General features: G+C 42.8%; 1 protein-coding gene across 1 annotated transcript in view; it reads right to left on the reverse strand.

Annotated features, from left to right (window-relative positions):
• Positions 1–2,661: 2,661 nt before the first annotated feature.
• Positions 2,662–18,738, reverse strand: part of LOC147749185 (uncharacterized) — a 76,948-nt gene continuing 60,871 nt past the window's right edge. The window contains exons 5-7 of the mRNA XM_086929548.1: positions 17,046–17,208; positions 4,593–4,691; positions 2,662–2,825 (exon numbers count right to left, since the gene is read on the reverse strand). Coding sequence (XP_086785674.1) covers positions 2,662–2,825; positions 4,593–4,691; positions 17,046–17,208 — 426 coding nt within the window. The remainder of the gene's footprint in view (positions 2,826–4,592; positions 4,692–17,045; positions 17,209–18,738) is intronic.

Here is an 18,738-nt window from a genome sequence, read left to right on the forward strand (position 1 = left end):
GGATGGATTAGAAAATAACCCTGGTCTTTCTAAGTTTATAAAATTATCTCTGATGTAAGCTAGCCATGGTATATTGCATATATTGCCTAATTTCATGCAATCAAGTATGATTAATCTGTTCAGGCGTAGAACTTCTTTTAACCAAACGCTACACCAGAGCTGTTAGAGCTGTGACCTAATATAATCCATAATGCAACTGATACTTAATTCCTCATGTATAATTTCAGTGGAGATATATTGTCCCAATGCCAAAAGTCCTCTGAGATTGTTATTCTCTGCTATCATTAGTTGTTTTATATTCGATTACCCCATATTTCACTGCCAAAGGTTGCAATTGGTATGCATTTGCCTTTGTATATATCCAGAATAATTTTCAGAGGTTTGTGGCACAAACAGGAGGAGAATTCATTAACACCTGCACATGCTCTCATAAAGGAACATATGTTCTTTTTAACTAATGGTTGCCAGCTAATACGATACTTAAATACGGAAAGTTGTCCGCCTTACTTAAATATGGCCCTGGGGCAAAAAGTGGCACTTTTTATGTACTTTAGTGTCAGGTTCATAACATGTGATTTAATAAAATTGGTCGCAGGTCCAAGCTATTCATAAAATCAACAACAACAACAAGGGTTAAATGCTGCTGTAATGATCTTGCTGTATGCACAATTAAAACAGCATACTTTCAAGAGCACACTGAGGCTTCAGTAAGCCTCCCAACTGCTCAGGATCTATCACAGGGCTCTAGTGTCTGAAGATTTGCTGTTCCGTTATGATCAACGCACCAATATGGAGCGTCAGTATGCTTGATTTCACTTCCATAACCACATTTTACTTACTCAGTATCACAACAACAGGTGGAGAAAAATACTGCAATGCTAATGTTTATTTAAATTTCAACACCACTGTTTGGTTCATATTTATTTTTCATTTATCCCAATTTCATATGTAACAAATAAAAATGTTAGTTTTGCTTCTCAGGCTGCCTTCACGTATTGTGTACAAATCAAAATGTATTTAGTTCAGTATTTAGACTGAATGCTGGAAAACTATATTTCCCCTAATCCCTTAATCTCCCCAAACAATACACCAGATCAATGCTTAAGAAACTACCATGCTTGAATGTGTCAAATAGTGGGGTACTACAGTCTGAATTGTATAGTATTTCTATTTCTCAAGGGTACCTAAGGAGCAAGCTTGGAATCATGCATTTTTCTTACATCTCAAAATTATTGATACCCGCAACATTTGTACTGTCAGGTGTGGAATACCAATGTGATGACCTAATAGTCACATGATGGAGGCCTGAACCATCTCGGACTCTAAATGTGGTGTAACTGACTCACCAATAGAACCCTTTAGTTCTGTATTCAGCCCTCATTTCTCAATAATGTATTGTTTCATTGCAGCTAATCACTCACTATAGGATACGGTGTTCATTATGAGTGGATCACTTGGGATTGGTTGCAGTGACATGCATGGACAGCAAATAGAGGTCACACTCACCGTGAGCAAACGAAATGCCATATCAGCAGGCAGTTGGGGCTGGAGCCTTTCAACCTCATTGACCAACCATGGAAGTTCTTTATCTAGTTTCTCCTCTGGCAGGACGGAGGCCAAATGTCCCAGAGTGGTGATGACCTGTCCCCAGACCTGTTAAGATAAATCACAGCAGGTTTTCAGTTCCACACACTAGACATTAACTACTAAGAAAACATGAGCCACATGTGGAAGGTGGGGGTTCCCTGGAGAGGCAGCTGCACTAGACATCTGTTACCTAGGAGGTGATTCTGCCATGCAAAGGCAGTGGTTTGTTTTTACTGGCAGCATAATCTACAAGACAAATTTGAAATGTTATCCAAGAATTTGTTTCCACAAATATTTCAAATAAATTATAGTACCAAGTTGTTATATTTATAATAATTATTGAATGTAATATCAGAGTAATTGCCTCATATTCCTTTGCTAAAATTGCATTGATCCTTTTGTTCGCCACCATACCTTCCTATGCTGCACCCCTCACAACCCTCTCTTGTTTTACTTGGATGAGGGTCCCCACCCACCCTCTTTGTTTTCTCCCCCTCACCAATTCTTTAAATGTATGTATTTCCCCTGCCACTCCACCACGTCTCTCAGCTGTTTTTAACAATTTCTACTCCCCTACTTAAGTCATCTCTTCCCAGAAGCTCCTCATTACAACTCCTGCCATTAACCCTCACAACCACTTTTCAGCTGTGCCATCATTTTATCCCAATGTCCTCTCTGACTCCTCTTCATGTACAGGCTGTGGTAGACATAAAAAAGAGACTACTGTAACACTGATTTTATTAAATTGCCATAGAATCTCTCTATGGCACTTTCGTTTTTCAAAAATGCTTATTAGACTTAAAAGTGTTGCTTAATACTTTAGTATTATAACATGGTTTAGCTTTGATTTTGTCTGATATAGCGGACCTGATATTCTTTTGATACTTGGTGTGGTACAATAAAGGTTTTTACACATTTTAGTTATCTACAATAATGGAGATCACAAATGTGGGTCAAGAGAATGAATTTCCTTTTTTTGTATTTCATCAAATGAAGTACATATGCAAAGGTAGAGGAAGGGGCAGTCAATGTGTATGCATCAGTCATCTCACAAAACGTAACAGCTCTCAACCTTCATCCACTGCGCTCTGTTCTTTTCCCACTTTCCCAACTTACCTCCCGGAGATTGGGGATGGTTTCTAGAAGAAATGCCTTACAGGTTGAGTAGGCTTCAAAGAAAAGTGTGACTACAGGAGTGTCTACACTGGCAGCAAACTGGCCTGATAACATCTCAATGACTTGCAGAAAAACAGAAAATCACAGTTAAAGCTCAAAGGCTTAAGTGTTGCATTTATCTACATATTTCCCACCTTGCCTGGTAGTGCATAGGACATACTGAGCAAACACAGTGCAATGTGTCTGCTGATATTAAACGATTATTCACAGGTAATAGTCTCAATACACATAGCTTTTCTCTGACTCTCATGGGTCATGTAATGGTTTCCATTTCGCTTCTGCATCCTATTGCACTTTTGTAGCATTCTAGACAATACATGGTAATAATTCCACATTAATGCAACTCATTGTTTTGAACTCAAAGGAAATGAAAGGCCGAATTCGTGTCACCAGGTTGCTTTCTACTTAAAATTTGTTGCAAAGCAATTCCATTTTGCACAGTATTGTTGTTTTTGAAATAAGAGTGGATAAATCAGATTTGCACAAGTTCATAGTGTATGAAGATATTGGCCCTCTGGGCAAAATAAAAAAAGTGCATGTAAAAATATAAAAGATGATGCATTAAAACATTCCTTATTAGTAATTTTGTGAATCATTTTATGTGGTTAACAAAGAAGTGCTGATTCAGAGTAAAAATGTGGTATAGTGGTTATACACTATTTTACTGCTCAGGCAGGAAGAAACTGGACTGATTTAATATCACATATCTGAAAAAACACTAATTCACTCAATTTCCTATTTTAAACATAGCAAAAAGTGTGAAATTACATTTCTCCTTTTTATGTCCTATTATTGCACATGTTTTTTGGGTGCAGATCTTGCTTCCTGCATTCTTTGTTTTTCCTGTGGGAAAAATGGTTAAAATATGTGTACTCCCTGATTTGCACCAGTCTAAACCTTTACTTAATATGGTGCCGAGTTTGCAATTGTGCGAGCTGTAGGTTGCAACTAGATGTCTGTGCCATGGAAATGAACAATGACCTCTTGAAATGTATGTACAATTTCTACAGGCTTTAATTCTCCTCTTTCCATGGATGTGATTTCACAACATAAGGCCTGTATTTTTTTAGTGTTATATAGCGCATACTAGACCCGAAGATATCAGGTATCAGAGTGCTGTACATGAGCACCAGTTTCATTACACAAGGACATATTCATTTTGTTAGGCACAGGGAGATTAAGTGATTTGCCCAGAATCACAGGATGTTCAGAGTCGTTGCCGAGACTTGAACCCTGTTCCCCAGCTTCGAGATCATCTGATCTAGCCATAAGGATACATCCTCTACAGATGGGTATCCCATCAAAAGCATGACGGGATAGCCCCTTCCGTCTTATTACAAATACAATATGTTATAAAGAACTTATAATAAATCAGTTGATGGAACATACGTCACGTTTGTGATGGAGCAACATGTCCCCCAAAACTTTAAATCAGACCCTTAGATTTTTGGTACAGAAATTAATAGGGTGTCTCTCAGAGGTGTACTCTTCAGACAAGAGATGTGTTCCAGTCATGACATAGCAAACTTGACACAGCAGCTCAGCATGCCAGTTCAATATGCAGATGTACTAGAAAGTAGGGGAGTTACACTTTATGCAGACCAATGTTGCAGTTGAATTCTGATTTGGGCAACAAATAAGAGTTCAATGTAGATTAAAAAAAAGATGAATATGGACTGGTATTCGCTGCATCAAACAGAAATTGCATCTCTTTGCATGAAGGGTGTTCTCAGGTAATGTTACAAAAACGAACTTAATAAAGGTGTACTCTCCCCACACTCCCCAAGCATCAAACAGAGCCCCACCGTTACACCATTGCAAGTACACACCAAGGCTAAACCAAAATTTCTGGTTGACTGTAGAAGCAGTCTTCATTACAGGACAGAATGTTCTGAGAATAAGACTGAGGCATTGTTCCATTTCTGGTTCTAAAAGAGAAAATAGAAAAAACATCAATAATAAAAAAAAAAGATGAATAAAAACTTGAAATGAAGAGTGTGCTGTAAAGCTTATGTTTTTTTATAATACATTTTTGTAAAATAACTTGATGTATTGCTTTCTAAATGTTCTACTCAGCAGACCATAAAACTTCAAACCCTCAAGGTATATGGGAACCAGGTTTCACCAACTTTGATACAGAGAAATGAGGACCTTTCTTTTCTGACAAAATGACTGCAACTCTTCCTTAACATGACTCACACAAGTAAGACTTTACTACAATTTTTGCATCTTGGTGTAGTCGACACTTTTCTGCATGTACAGCAACGTTTATACTAACAGTTCTGGAGAAAGCAAGTAGGGAGTCTAGCCAAGGGAGCCTCTGTTGCCTAAGCCAAGCCAAAACAATGTTCCCAAAATGCATCTTTTCACAACGCACGTTACGCAATCGACCTTTATCAGTAGGCAGAAAAGAAAGTTTCTGTGACGGGGTCGGGGAATATGGCTTTGCAGACTTACCTGTTTCACCTCTCTTTGAACAGCATTCTGGGACATGGCGACGCAGCGAAGAACCGTACGACTCGGAACCAGAGGACGATGCGGAATCCTGTTACTTTAACTGGGCGGAGTTGGACACCGAACACGATGTTGGTTACGCCCACTCAAGCCCGCTAAAAGCCGCCCCAGACGATGCACAGGTGTGTGTTACACCCGGAGATGAAGGAAGATTGCACGCCGGACTACACACCGGACCAGGACGAGAAGCAGACGGTAACAGAGGACTGCCCTTCGGACCAGGACGAGAAGCAGACGGTAACAGAGGACTGCCCTCCGGACCAGGACGAGAAGCAGACGGTACCCGAGGACTGCTCTTCGGACCCGGACGAGAAGCAGACGGCATCCGAGGACCACCCTTCAGACCAGGACGAGAAGTAGACGGTACCCAAGGACTGCTCTTCGGACCCGGACGAGAAGCAGACGGTATCCGAGGACCACCCTACGGACAAGGAATAGAAGCAGACGAAAGGAGTCCAGGAGTAAAGACCACGGAGCAACAACGGACTACAAAACCCGACGGGGACAATCAAGGAGCGGACCGAAAGAACGAGGAAGACGACAAGCCAGGAGGCCAACAGGAAGGCGCTTCGCCCAGCCACACTTCATCGAGGGAAGTGTGGCTACCAGAGGTACGATCACGGCTTTCAGGCTGGGGGGGTTTTAAGTGGTTTAAACCACGGAAGTAAAACTATCACTCACCCCATGCACTACCCTCCCCTCACTATCCAACTCTAGTGAAAGAAGTGTGCACGTGTGAGTCCTCACTCCCCACCCTGTACGATGGTCCACAACCAGTTAAACTAAAACGCTGTTTGTTTCCTTTCTTGCCGGCGGAGTTTACCCGACATCGTGGAGGAGAAGGCCTGGACCACCAGTCCCAGAAGCCCTCGGGACACACGCCGAACGGCTGCTGAGAAACGCTATCAGAGACTCTCTAACGAGTTTGACTCCACGTTACCGTATTACCGGAAAGCAATACGACGTAAACGTTTATTGAAAGCAATAAAACCAGCGTTACCCAAAGCACCCGTGTCTGTAAGTCTGTTAGACAGTGCGGTATCTGCCGCCACGAACCCTTCTAGTGAGCAAGATAACCCCGAAGTGCCACAAGTGGTGGAGAATGCGGGCACGCCGATAGCCATCTGTGAACCAAAGATGGAGGAACTACTACAACGCCTAGTGAAAGGCCAAGAACAGTTGGGCTGGGCTGTAGAACAACAATTAGCTACTGCACAAGCCGACAGAGACGCTCTCAGAGACAGTGTGGTAAAAACCCTCGGGGAATTACAGCCAATCAGGATCGATACCACCGGAACTCCAGTGAGAGAAGTAAGACAAACAAATCCTACCCCTTCAGGAATTTCTTTACAAAAATATGTAGCAGGAGAAGACCCAGACGCTTTTCTAATTAATTTTGAAAGAGTGGCACTGGCTTGTGGTTGGCCGTTAGAGAAGTGGCCGTTTTTTTTGGCGCCATTGTTAACTGGAGAAGCTCAAGCGGCATACCAAGTAGCTAACGGTAACGGTCAGACACCGTATGCACAAATCAAGACTATCATTTTAGACCACCTGGGGTTGGACGCAGAGGCATATCGAGTCCGGTTTCGGAAAGAGAGAGGAAACCCAGGTGAAAATCCAAAGACCCTGTTTTTTCGTTTAAAGGCCGCAGCTGATAAATGGTTAACTCCAGTTCAAAGTTCGAAAGAAGACATAATGGACAAAATTTACTTAGAACAGTATCTGGAAGCCCTGCCGTTTGGTACTCAACGCTGGTTACGGCAACATTCAAATCTGACAACCGCACAAGCCATGGAGATGGCTTCCACGTATGCGAGAGCACAGCCGAAATTACATCCCATGGAAACAGAAAAAAATACCAAACCTCCGATGCGAATTGACAGAAAAGTTAAACCACCTCCCGGGGTACCTATGCCCCGACCACCGAATCAAGAGGCCCCCCCATTAAGAGGTCCTCAATGCTTTGAATGTGGGACATGGGGTCACATTTCCAGGTTTTGTCCCAAGAAAAGAATGCAAGAAGAACCCATGGAAGTCGGTTACCTACCCCGACCCGTCATGTTTTCAGCAGAACTCGGAGGCGCATATCACGTGAGTGTTCAAGTCAATGGCAAAACCGTTAAAGCTCTGTTAGACTCAGGGTGTAAGCAGTCTGTAATACAGGGCAGGTTTGTGTGTGAATCACAGTTAGTACCCGACTCACTAGTTAACATTAAGTGTGTGCACGGAGATGTGAAAAGTTACCGAGTCGCTTGTGTACCATTAAAATTGGAAGAAGGACGACAGGTAATAGTGAAAGTTGGAATAATGAACAATCTGCCAGAGGAACTATTACTCGGAACTGATAATCCACATTTTTTAGATCTGTTCTCGAAAAGACTAAGTAATGAGAGCGATGTCAAACCAGTACTAATAGCTCCAGAACCTTGGGAGGGGGATCGAAATTTCCGGTTTGCCCAAGCAAACGATAACACTTTGCACAACGCCTGGGAACAAGCCCATGCCGATCAAGGTAACCCAAACCCCAGGTATCCCCGGATTGTAATCCAGGATGACTTGCTGTACAGACAAGCAAAAGAGAATGAACCGAAACAGTTACTAGTCCCAGTGTGTTTTAGAGAACAAATCATGTTCTATGCGCACACACATCTCCTAGCTGGACACACAGGTAGTGAAAAAACGACTCAGAATATTTTGAAGAACTTTTACTGGCCAGGAGTTTATCAAGACATCAAGAAACACTGCCAGAGCTGCGACGTTTGTCAGCGGAAAAACTTACAGAAACCTGCGGCTGTCCCATTACAACCGTTACCCATAATAGGGACACCATTCGAGAGAGTTGCAATGGACCTTATCGGACCTCTTCCACGGACAAGTAGGGGTAATCAGTATGCTCTTGTCATTGTGGATTATGCCACCAGATACCCAGAGGCGTTCCCATTAAAGAATCCAACCTCTAAGAACATTGCAGAGAAATTCCTTGAATTGTTTTCACGTGTTGGATTTCCAAAGGAGATTTTAACGGATCAGGGGACCCCATTTATGTCTCGAGTCATGAAAGAGGTCTGTCAATTGTTAGACCTACACCAGATCAAGACGTCGATATACCACCCCCAGACAGACGGTCTGGTAGAACGTTACAATGGAACTCTGAAAGGCATATTAAAAAAAATGCTCACAGCCAACCAAAAAGACTGGGACCGTCTCCTTCCTTTGGCCTTGTACGTTATCAGAGGCCAAAAACAAAGCAGTCTTGGATGCTCATCCTTTGAAATGTTGTATGGACGACAGCCAAGGAGTCTTTTAGACATGACGAAGGAATATTGGGAGGCTGAACCTACTGGAGAAACGAAAACCTTACTTGAATATAGTCAGTCTCTAAAAAACCAGATTGGCAAGATCCGGGAACTCGCCTTTGCAGAGTTAGAGAAAAGTCAATCTAAACAAAAACATCATTACGACAAGGGGAAGAAATGGAGAAAACTCGAGCTAAACGACTGGGCCCTTGTTCTATTACCCTCCACCTCAAAACGGTTTCAAACGGAATGGCAGGGACCCTATCAAGTCATTGAAACTATCGGGAACACTACATATCGACTAAGACTATCGAGCAGAAGAACCCAGGTATTCCATATAAATGTCTTGAAGAAATGGCTCGGAGCTCCTCCACTCATAGCCTTTGCCGAGAACAAAACCCGAAAGGAAAACACAGTATCCCAGTTGGTAATCAACGATGAACTACACCAGGAACAACGAGAACGCTTACAAGTGGTTCTACAGAACTGTGAAAATATATTTTCAGACCTACCAGGTTCCACGACTATGGCTGAACACAAGATTGAAACGCCTAAAGGAACCATAGTAAAACAACGGCCCTACAGGATACCGGCCGCCAAAAGAGAAGCGATCAGCAAGGAAGTAAAAGAGATGCTTCGCCTAGGAGTCATACGTCCCTCAAGGAGTGAATGGTCCTCACCGATCGTAATGGTTCCGAAACCCGATGGGAGTAGCAGATTCTGCATGGATTTCCGCGCCCTCAACGCTGTGTCCACGTTTGATGCCTACCCCATACCCAGGATAGATGAAATGATCGAGAAGTTGGGAGAAGCCAGGTACATCACCACCTTAGACCTGACAAAAGGGTACTGGCAAGTACCATTACGGGAGGAAGACCGCAAGAAAACCGCGTTTTCAACACCAGACGGGTTGTTCGAGTTTACGGTATTACCGTTTGGATTGCATGGAGCCCCGGCAACCTTCCAGCGACTAATGAACGAAGTCTTGCGAGAACACCAGGCATACAGTTCTGCTTACCTGGATGATATCATCATTTTCAGTCCAGACTGGGAGAGTCACCTTCGCCACCTAGAGATAGTCCTACGACAACTCGCCAAAGCAGGATTACACATCAATTCCAAAAAGTCCCGGATTGGATTTCAGAAAGTGAAATACCTTGGATATGTATTGGGCCGTGGACTCATTGAACCTCAAGATGAAAAAGTAAAAGCCATTGCAGACACCCCATTTCCCTCCAATGTGCGTGAGATGAGGGCCTTTCTCGGATTAGTGGGATATTACAGGAGATTTATCCCTTCCTTTTCCGACATTGCAGCTCCACTGACCAACACTCTAACGAAGCACAGTTCGAAAACGGACTTTTTGTATCCCACACCGGAAATGAGGACCGCTTTTTCAAGCCTCAAAAAGGCGATAACTTCGCGCCCGGTGTTGACGTCACGAGACTTTAACAAACCATTCATCCTCCACACGGACGCCTCAGACTTCGGGGTTGGAGCTGTATTGTCCCAGCTAACTGAAGAAGGTCTTGAACATCCCATCCTGTACATTAGCAGAAAACTTTTTCCCAGGGAGGTGAAGTACCCGACGATCGAAAAGGAATGTTTGGCGATTAAATGGGCTGTGGATAAATTGAGATACTACCTAGAGGGCCGCACCTTCCGATTGTACACTGACCACGCCCCACTCCAATGGATGAGTCGCAATGCCTCCAACAATCCCAGAGTCATGAGGTGGTTCTTGTCCTAACAGCCCTTTTCTTTCCAGGTGTTGCATCGTAAGGGGAAAGACAATGCCAACGCTGATTTTCTCTCCAGATATCCTCTCCCCGAACGGGAGAATCCTAGGGGGGAGGTATGTGACGGGGTCGGGGAATATGGCTTTGCAGACTTACCTGTTTCACCTCTCTTTGAACAGCATTCTGGGACATGGCGACGCAGCGAAGAACCGTACGACTCGGAACCAGAGGACGATGCGGAATCCTGTTACTTTAACTGGGCGGAGTTGGACACCGAACACGATGTTGGTTACGCCCACTCAAGCCCGCTAAAAGCCGCCCCAGACGATGCACAGGTGTGTGTTACACCCGGAGATGAAGGAAGATTGCACGCCGGACTACACACCGGACCAGGACGAGAAGCAGACGGTAACAGAGGACTGCCCTTCGGACCAGGACGAGAAGCAGACGGTAACAGAGGACTGCCCTCCGGACCAGGACAAGAAGCAGACGGTACCCGAGGACTGCTCTTCGGACCCGGACGAGAAGCAGACGGCATCCGAGGACCACCCTTCAGACCAGGACGAGAAGTAGACGGTACCCAAGGACTGCTCTTCGGACCCGGACGAGAAGCAGACGGTATCCGAGGACCACCCTACGGACAAGGAATAGAAGCAGACGAAAGGAGTCCAGGAGTAAAGACCACGGAGCAACAACGGACTACAAAACCCGACGGGGACAATCAAGGAGCGGACCGAAAGAACGAGGAAGACGACAAGCCAGGAGGCCAACAGGAAGGCGCTTCGCCCAGCCACACTTCATCGAGGGAAGTGTGGCTACCAGAGGTACGATCACGGCTTTCAGGCTGGGGGGGTTTTAAGTGGTTTAAACCACGGAAGTAAAACTATCACTCACCCCATGCACTACCCTCCCCTCACTATCCAACTCTAGTGAAAGAAGTGTGCACGTGTGAGTCCTCACTCCCCACCCTGTACGATGGTCCACAACCAGTTAAACTAAAACGCTGTTTGTTTCCTTTCTTGCCGGCGGAGTTTACCCGACATCGTGGAGGAGAAGGCCTGGACCACCAGTCCCAGAAGCCCTCGGGACACACGCCGAACGGCTGCTGAGAAACGCTATCAGAGACTCTCTAACGAGTTTGACTCCACGTTACCGTATTACCAGAAAGCAATACGACGTAAACGTTTATTGAAAGCAATAAAACCAGCGTTACCCAAAGCACCCGTGTCTGTAAGTCTGTTAGACAGTGCGGTATCTGCCGCCACGAACCCTTCTAGTGAGCAAGATAACCCCGAAGTGCCACAGTTTCACATTGTTTTTTCCCTGGATTCACTTGCACCTTTTTATGACGGTGATTAAGGAGTTCAGAATTATAGCAGAGTTGCTGCATTTCCTTGTACAAATAAAGGCTTAATAATAATAGTTAAGTAGCTAGTTGGTGTAGAGCTGTTTTACTTTTTAACTGTTTTTTAGCAAGCGACATAATGAAATAACACTTGTAAGGAACATCTTCTGCTGGTATGTGGTGCTGAAATGTGTATCTGCAATTTGAAATGACCACGAACGTCAACAAATCTAAAACAATATTCATCATTTTAACATAATACCCAAAATAGCAGCAATACATTTTGTCCTTCAAAAGTGGCTGTCAGTGGACCTGTATTTAGCTAAAGTTACAACCATACACTTCTAAGGCCTCTTGCTGGAGTTGCATATTTTGAAGCTTCCTGATGGCATGCTTGTTTCTTTCATGAGCACTGTCTAAAAAGGAATCATTTTAGAGTTTATGTGTATACCCATTATGACACTTGGTAGAAAAGCATAGTAGTGATGTTTTATTTCCTTCATTTCAGTTGTCACATTCCTCACAAATGAAGTGTTTTAAATATGCAGGTTAAAATGACAAAAATGCACGGGCCTCTATTCTCAATGCCGCCATTGTTTGAAATATTTGTAGGAGAGAACTTAAAATTACTGTGTATGGCTTTTTTCTGCTTTCAATTTGTATTGTATATGCAATGCTAGTGATTGACCCATTTTCAATAACCACTATAAAATGTATAAATCCACAATACTGTCATTGGTTTATTCAATATGTGAAAAACCTTTCACAAGCAATGTATTAAGGGACCTAAATGAACAAGCCAACATCTGTTGGAACATGTTTCAAAGCCCACTCTCTGTGTATTTGAGTGTGGTGATGGCATGAGCCATAGTAAGATAACACTATTTGCAGCCAGACCTAAAAGTAATGTAGATTCCAGTAGATTCAACAAACAAAGAGAACAAGATCAAAGCTAAGTTTCAATCAAGCCAGTCATCATGGTCATCAGAAAAAGTCTGCCTTGCAGGGAACCCATTTGGTTTATCGAAGAAACCTCACCCACCAAACTAGTTGGTGGCATGCTTCATCATACGGTTCCCACCCAGGGGGCAAGTGCCTCCTAGGTGTGCTTTGACGCCTCATTACAGCTGAGCTGTTTTTATTGTTGTGTTTCTTTTTGGTGAGGAGTAAATACCATGAGAGTGAAAAATTAAGGTTAAAACTATCTCCGGGGTACCAAATTCTTTATTATGTGGTCCCTGGGGTAGGGTTCAAAGCAAGTTATTTGGATGTGAGTGAGAGAGTGTGATCTTGCACGTCTCTTAAAGGGTGTGAAATGGTCTACATGTTTCAGCCAATGCGTTTCCAATTAATTGTCTTTCTTCAGGACCTGTGGTTCAGAGTAAAAATAGCCCTGAACCTACATGAACTAAGCATACATGCTAATGTGTGCATAGGTGTGTAAGGTACATAACTTACGGTTACGGTTCACCGTCAGATTTGATCATTTATGCATGAGAAAAGGAGACACAACATAATTACAAACAATTAAAAGGTCCCCCATGGTAGGGACCTGTCATCCATGCATGTGTCCCGGGTAGTTAATTATCCTCTACTGATAGGTGTGCCTGTGAGAGTAGTGGTTGCATCGTCTGGCATGCAGCACTGAATGCAGGATGGCTCTACTAGGCCTATGGCCTAGTAAATAGGGGCTATCAGATGGTAATTCAGATTTTTGAGAAAATCCGAATCACACTCGTGTGCCATCCGATTATAAATTAGCCTGTTATTACCATTTATTACCATTTAAAATTAAAACATCAAAATGCCCCAGCACGTCAATTAATAAGGCAGGGTGAGTCAAATAGACTGAGTACCTGGGCTGAGGAGAATAAGACAATCTTGGATATCCAGTACGGGTTCCTCCCAGGTCACTCGACAATGGCCCAGTGCCTCAACCTTTATCTGATCCTGGGTAAATACACCATCGCCCGCCCTGGGACGATCTACATGGCCTTCATGGATCTTTCCTCGGCCTTTGACTGTGTCAACCGAGGAAGGTTGTGGCAGTCCATGGAGGCCATGGGGGTGGAGCGATCTCTGGTGAATTTCCTAAGGGACCTTCACAGAGATACCAAGGCCAACATCCGATACTCAATAGAACTGAAGGTATACAGGAATTTTAACACCGAACGGGGGGTACAACAAGGGTGCATTTTAGCGCCCTTTCTTTTTAATCTATATATTAACAACCTAGAAGGAGTTTTGCTGGACACGGGGGATGATTAGCCTTATGTAGGACAGAGAGGACTGCCTGTCGTGCTCTATGCAGGCGATGCAGTCCTCCGCACACGCACCCCTAAGGGTTTACAAACCCTACTTGACGCCTTTAATGGATTCATGACCAAGCGAGATCTGGCCATGAACAACACCAAATCCTACATGATGCAGGTGGGGTCTAGTTCCAAAAGTAAGTACATTTTTGCTGTGAATGGAACCAGAGTGCCCACCTGTTCAACCTTCTCCTATTTGGGTGTTCTTTTAGATCACCGGCTTAACTGGGTAGCACTCCTAAATAAAAAAAGGCGCGAATTTACAAGGGAAAATGCCGCTTTATTCGGATTTGCCAACAAAATGGGCAGTCGACCAGTGGCAGCTTTGTTAAAAATATATTGAGCCAAAAGTCTATCGATAGCCAGCTACGGGAGTGACACATGGGGTACACTGGCCTTGTAGGCCTACAGGTGACTGAAAATAACTTTTTTAAACAACTACTGAGCGTCCCAAAAGGGACAGCGAATCTGTCAGTCCACGAAGAAACTGGTTTACCCTATGTAAGTGACACGCTGGCCTTACGCCCGTTGACCTTTTGGCCTCAATGTTGGCTCAACAAGCACCTAGGTCTTACACATAACCTTATGAGGGACATTTTAAACTTAGATCACAGGACCAAAATGCCCTGGATCAAGTATTCAAAATCTTGGGGCATATTATCAAGGGGGTTTATCTCCGCTTTTTTGGCTTTAAAAGCCAAGAAAGAGGAGTTAAATTATCTCCCTATTACCTAGCTGTCGCTAACACCAGTTAGCGACAGCTAGTAGGAGATAGCGACCATCTTGGGCCCCGCTTTGCATGTCAGTGATATTTATCACTAATGACATGCAAAGTGGGCGTGCCAAGATGCTAGCGACTGGAAACAGTCGCTAACATCACTATCTCCTATTACCAACTTTTGGAGATATTCGCGCTAAGCGCGAATATCTCAAAAAGCTAACACCTGCCCCTGAGCAGTTCTTAGCCATGTTATCCAATGGTAGGTGGATAACATGGCTAAGAGCATTAGCTCGGTAATGCATGAATATCGCTGACTTTTCAGCGATATTCATGCATTTCGGCCGATTTTTATCGCTTAGAAGATAAACCTTGATAATAGCAACGTTCCTTAGCGATACAAATCGCCGCAGCTCGGCGATAAAAATATCGCTGCTAAACCAACATACCGATAATTATTGCTAGTTGTTGGTAATATTCCCCTAGTTTTAACGATCTGGGACGTCTGGACTTATTCACAAAACCTGAAGGTATAACTAGAAAGGATATAACGTTCGTAAAACACTCCTTTATTCTCAACAAAACCTGACGCTTAAAACCTCCCCAGATATGGAACCATATCTGTCCTTGCCAATATCTGCATATGATCGTTTTCTACTTACTAGGTTTAGACTAAATCTTTTCCACCTGTTATTAGCAGTACCAAGGGAAAGTCACAAAGGGAAAGTGTTAGCATCCTGTGGCTGCGACAACAAGTCTCCACAGGATCTGCTCCACTTTACGTTCCTCTGTAAATACTATGAAATGCCCATATCCCTTTTTTTAAAACCCATTTCAAAAAAGTTAAATTTCCGGCATATACGTCCAGCTCTTTTTTACCTGCAGTTGCTGAATCCCAAATGTGTCCCTTTTGTGGCCGTTTTTTTAAAAAGTGCAATGAAATGTAGAAAAAGTCTAGATTTTTAATTGGATATTGTATTTTTAAGGTTCTTTTTAATATGAAAATGTTTTTATGTCACCAACATCTCTACAACGAAGTAATCAATTTCCTGTTAATGTCTTGCCGTAGGGTAACGAAAATGTATTATGTGTTTGTACTGTATCTTGGATTATTTACCTTTTATGGTTTCTGAAAATGAAAACCGAATAAAGTACTTTTGAATTTGAATTTGAGTCAAGGAAGGTGCATAAGGATATTATAGCAGACTGTCAGAATAAAATGCAAGTGTCAGCAAATGGTTTTTAAGTACAAACTACTTAATGCACTAAACTTTTTCACAACATAGTTCCCGGTGGGAGGCGGTGCCTATTGTCACACTCTGTACATGGTAGTAAGGGTAAAAAAAACAGGCAAAAAATGGTTTTAACACAGGCTGTACCTGTCATGTGACATCTCAAGTGAGTGGTATTGTGCTTTAGTTACTCACTGCATCAAGGTCAGCCGCCTGCATACTTACATACTCATTCGTCTCTTCTGGGATCTCGGTGAAGCAGTGTTCCCGGGAGGTTTAAAAGACTACATCATCCTTCCTACAGTAATGAGCGGTGCACATTGACAAGGGGATGAGGCTTTCTGATCAGTTGGGGTGAGCCCCTCTGGTGAATTAACCTTTACCTCTCAAGGACAGTGGAAAATCACAAGCCATCTAAAAGCACTTTTGTCATCCTTTGGGACATAGAACCAAAGCGGTTCAGGGTAAGTTATGCACCCTAAACACCTATGCACACCTTAGCGTGTATGCATAGTTCATGCAGATTCAGGGCTATATTTACTCTGAAGCATAGATCCTTAAGAAAGCCAATCAATTGCAAAATTAATTGGCTGAAACATGTAGACTATTGAACACCCTTTAAGAGACGTGTGAGATCACAATCTCTCACTCATGTCCAAAGAACTTGCGTTTAACACTACCCCTTAGACCACATAATAAATAATTTGGTACCGCGGAGGTAGTTTTAACCTTAATTTTTCACTCTCACGGTATTCACTCCTCACCAAAAAGAAACTCAACAAAAAAAAATATCCGCTGTAATTAGGCATCGAAGCACACCTAGGAGATACTCGGCCCCCTGGGTGGGAACCCTATGATGGAACATGACACCAACTAGGTTGGTGGGTGAGGGTTCTTCCATAAACGAAATGGGTTCCCTGCACTGGAGAGTTTTTCTGGTGACCCTGATGACTGGTATAATTGAAGCTTAGCTTTGAGTTTGTTCTCTTTCTTAGTCTAATTCAAGGTTAGTGGAGACGAACGAGCGCCTATGTTCCCTCCTCACTTTTCTTCTTTTGTTAAGTAATTCCAGTAGATTGCCACAGATCACAGTGTTCCACAACTAAATAGCATTATTTCAAATTACCGTATAGAATTGCCATTTGATGGATGGCCCAAAATACAATCTCCTCTGGAATAGAAGGCACCGTAAATAGATTTACAATCCTAGAGGATATTGAACGTGGTATCCCCTTGGTAAGCGCAATTTGACACATTAATGCCATCCTTTCAAGTTCAGCTGCATTCTCCTAAATATGCAGAAAAAGGAAATATTGGTAATTTGAATGATTTATGACAAACAAGAAGAGACAACAAACCCAAAACAAGAATTAAGTAAAACGTATCAGGCATTGAGCAGTTATTGTGACACAGGAGAGGCTTAAACCCATCATTAAGGGCCTGATTATGAGTTTGGTGGCTGGGATACTTAGTCACAAACATGATGGATATCCCGTCCACCTAATTAGATCCATGGATATAATGAAGTTGTAATATTGCAGACAGGCTATCCCTCAAGTTTGCGGCACACTAACCCTTTCCGGCAAACTCGGAATCAGGCCCTACGACTCAATCAACAATAAGACAGAACCGGAGCAGATAAGAGAAATATATTCACTCCTTGAAATACACCAAGTAGAACCATGAGTTGCCAAAACAGATTGAAAATAAGGATGTAGCCTAAGATTTCTTGAGCACTAACAGCAAGAAAGTGTATAGGATAAAGATGGGTCATATATAGAATAAATATAGTGGTGCACCCGTTAACAATATCAGAAATTCTTGCCTCTATTTCACATCCAAGATAGTTTTATTTTTTATAAATGTATGTCTTTCTGCACTGCAGAGAATACCAAAAGCGATTGATACCATTTAGAGTGTGCACCAAATGTATTTCTAGGGACTGGCTGGGAGGTGTGAACTATTTTCATAGCCACTTTCTGTACCTGAAATGGGCATTACAATCAAAAGTAATTAATTGCATGTGGCTATTCTCTAGACTTGTATTAACTTACAGGTACATGCATCATTGTTGGCTTTTGCGATTTCTTAATTGCGATTTTTAAGGAATCGCAATTAAGAAATCGCAAAAGCCTATGCATGAAGAAATCACTGAAAAATTAGCGATTTCTTAAAATTCCTTAATTGCAACTCGCAAATTGCGAATCCCAATTAAGGAATACCTTCCCATTCATTCCTATGGGCCTAGTGGCCCACAGGAATGAATGGGAAGATATTCTCAATATTCGATTAGCAATTAGCGAATCGCAAATTGAGAATGCGATTTCAAGGGTGCAGGGGTGTCCAAAGCACACCCTGTTGCACCCCTGAAATCAATCTATGCACATATGTTGTGTACACACATGCCCTTAGGGCATGTGTTCGTACAACATGAAACTTTGAAAAATGCACAAAAGTGCATTTTTCAAAGTTTTGGCAAATTATCATGAGGTTCAACCTCATGGTAATTTGCTCCCCCTAATTGCGAATTTGCAATGTTTTTTAAGTTTCATGCATTGCATTTAAGGAATCGCAAAATGCGATTCGTTAAATGCAATCGCAATTTGAGAATTTGCAAATATTTGCGAATTCTTTAATTGCAAGGGCCTTCACCCTTCATGCATTCCAAAAGCAGATTTTGCGATCGCAAACGGCCGATTTTTGCGAATCGCACCGTTTGCGATTGCAAAATCCTTTGATGCATGTGACTGTTAGTGTTTTCTACCTATAAAATAGCTGTACTTTAATGTGTGATTTTGTGAAATATTTAACTTCTTTTC

This window comes from Lissotriton vulgaris, chromosome 1_1 (assembly GCF_964263255.1).
Source record: "Lissotriton vulgaris chromosome 1_1, aLisVul1.2, whole genome shotgun sequence".
In the NCBI taxonomy this organism is placed as follows: domain Eukaryota; kingdom Metazoa; phylum Chordata; class Amphibia; order Caudata; family Salamandridae; genus Lissotriton; species Lissotriton vulgaris.